Here is a 2,052-nt window from a genome sequence, read left to right as displayed (position 1 = left end):
TAATTATCAATGATTCTTAGTATGATATTTCTATAAGGGCAGTTATCGGATTATATCGAGTAATAAATAAAAGTAGAAAAATAACTACTTATTTTATTAAATGTACAATTGCACGCAAGAAATTGCGACCTATTTGTTTCACCACTGCCTGCTCGATATAATCCGATATAATCCTGCTGAGACAGGAAACATCAATCCGATTCGTCTAGAGAATTTGTTGAAATGGCGTTTCAATAGCAACGTTTTAATACCATTGATCGGTCGGATTAGAGATTCGACTGCGCGTCTTTGACATCTCAAATAGTACAAATGTCTAAACTGCGTCCTACAGTCGACAGATAATTAAGACATATACGATGCGCTAATTAATAATGCAACTCGTATTTGCAGTGGACCATATAATAAGACTGAGCAGAGAAATAGCTGTCGTGAAATATGATGTCAGACATGCATTGACTCTATTAGATCTTTTAGTAAAGAGAAGTGAAGAGGAAAAAAGGATACATAATCCACAATGTAATTTTGAAGAAATGGAGAAATTATTTCCTTTGAAAACAACAGCTCAACTGCTGGAGGTTGAAAAAATGCTGAAAGAAAACTTCCAAGATGCTAGTGCAATAGTAAGTAGATGCACATTAATCTTTATCATTTTTAGGCTCCTCTCTCTCTCTCTCTCTCTCTCTCTCTCTATCTATCTATCTATCTATCTATCTATCTATCTATCTATCTATCTATCTATCTCTCCTCTTCCCTCTCGCTCGTTCGCTCGCTCTAATGTGATTTATGCACACATCTGTATTACCGTTATATATGTACAATACAAATATATTAATTCTATGTTGCATAGTGCGCATATGTGAAGTTTATAGGTGGGAGCAACGTCGATGATGCTGTGAAGAGGACTCTGTGCAAGATATTCTCAAACGAATTGGCGGAAAAGTATAATTGGGAAGGCCGATGTGGGAAAGAGCCATTGCAAAATCTGCGAATTATGAGAGTGATTTTCAGTAAGTTTACGCAAATTATAATTTTATATCGGACTTATATAATTTTCGATGAAAACACTTTTTCTAGAATTTGTTCTTCAAAATGTGACTGACTCCGATCAAGGAAGAATCCATCGGAGAATTATGGAATGGTTCAGACATTCAAAGGAAAGATACAAAAATGAGGGGAAACGATGCGCACGTGGACATAGAGAGGCAAACATGAATACAAACACCTAAGTATACGAAGCGTGTCAAACTTCAGGTATCGTAACAGTCCTTCAGGTATCAAATATAAAATTGGTACGGCGTCAAGGTATGGAGGTATCGTTAATTTGCTTTAGAATTTTCCTTATAACACTCCAGCAAAGTACAAACAAGCATCAGTAACATCATGTGAATGTTAGAATATGAGCTAAATCGTGTAGTATGTTTCGCTAACTGTTACATGTTACGTTGCATATCATGTAATAGTTAGCAAAACATACCGTGTGGTTGAGCTGACATTCAAACATCAATGTCGTGTTATTGATACTTATATGTAGTTTGCTGGGAATCCCCTACGATTAAAAACAAACAAATCCCATAAAAAGTTATAAAGGATAATTTAATCAAGTTTATTTTCAGCATTCTTATTAAAGAGACCTGTGATGAAATATGAGATATTTGAAAGTTTGTGATGACTTTGACGCATATCGCACGCATTTATATTTTTGAGGTTCCCCTGAAAAATAATTAATATCATTTGCATCCCGTAATATTGTAAGTCATCCTTAAGCCTTCGTGTGTTTCGTGGATCATACAGGGCACAGTATATACCAATTTGAATTTACTGTAAAATTTGATTGGATTACAGGTGAGGCTCGAAATTTCCACTTAAGGAAATGTCCTCATAAAATTTCGTGAATGGAACTTCCACACAAACTTCATCCTTAATTCGATCAAATTTAACGGTAGATGCAATTTCTGTTTCTATTCCCTAAATAATGCGCGCATCGGAGGGTTTATACGTTTTACACATTGATGGGATCTGTTCGATGTCAGTTTTATTGCTCTGTTTCCCTTT

The 2,052-nt window shown here is 35.3% G+C and overlaps 1 protein-coding gene across 2 annotated transcripts; it reads left to right on the top strand.

Moving 5' to 3' along the window:
* The first annotated feature begins 418 nt into the window (after nt 1–418).
* LOC116846827 lies at nt 419–1,240 on the top strand. Of its 2 annotated transcripts, none has more exons than XM_032821160.1 (3): nt 419–620; nt 863–1,007; nt 1,075–1,240. In XM_032821160.1, exons 1-3 carry the CDS (start codon nt 531–533, stop codon nt 1,224–1,226), a joined length of 387 nt encoding a protein of 128 aa, XP_032677051.1. In that variant the 5' UTR covers nt 419–530; the 3' UTR covers nt 1,227–1,240. The 2 variants fall into 2 exon arrangements, with proteins under 2 accessions (XP_032677051.1, XP_032677050.1); XM_032821159.1 differs by having other exon boundaries at nt 848–1,007.
* Nucleotides 1,241–2,052: the final 812 nt, after the last annotated feature.

This window comes from Odontomachus brunneus, unplaced genomic scaffold (genome assembly GCF_010583005.1).
Source record: "Odontomachus brunneus isolate Ranch 3 - 2012 unplaced genomic scaffold, Obru_v1 Obru_scaffold_070, whole genome shotgun sequence".
Classification (NCBI taxonomy): domain Eukaryota; kingdom Metazoa; phylum Arthropoda; class Insecta; order Hymenoptera; family Formicidae; genus Odontomachus; species Odontomachus brunneus.
This window is presented reverse-complemented; position numbering and strand designations above follow the sequence as displayed.

What these genes read in the sequence shown, in the direction of transcription:
- LOC116846827 (XM_032821159.1), top strand. Translation starts at nt 531, where the DNA reads ATGGAGAAATTATTTCCTTTGAAAACAACAGCTCAACTGCTGGAGGTT. An exon ending in TCCAAGATGCTAGTGCAATA is followed by an intron (nt 621 to 847) that starts GTAAGTAGATGC and finishes TATGTTGCATAG; the next exon opens with TGCGCATATGTGAAGTTTAT. An exon ending in AATTATGAGAGTGATTTTCA is followed by an intron (nt 1,008 to 1,074) that starts GTAAGTTTACGC and finishes CACTTTTTCTAG; the next exon opens with AATTTGTTCTTCAAAATGTG.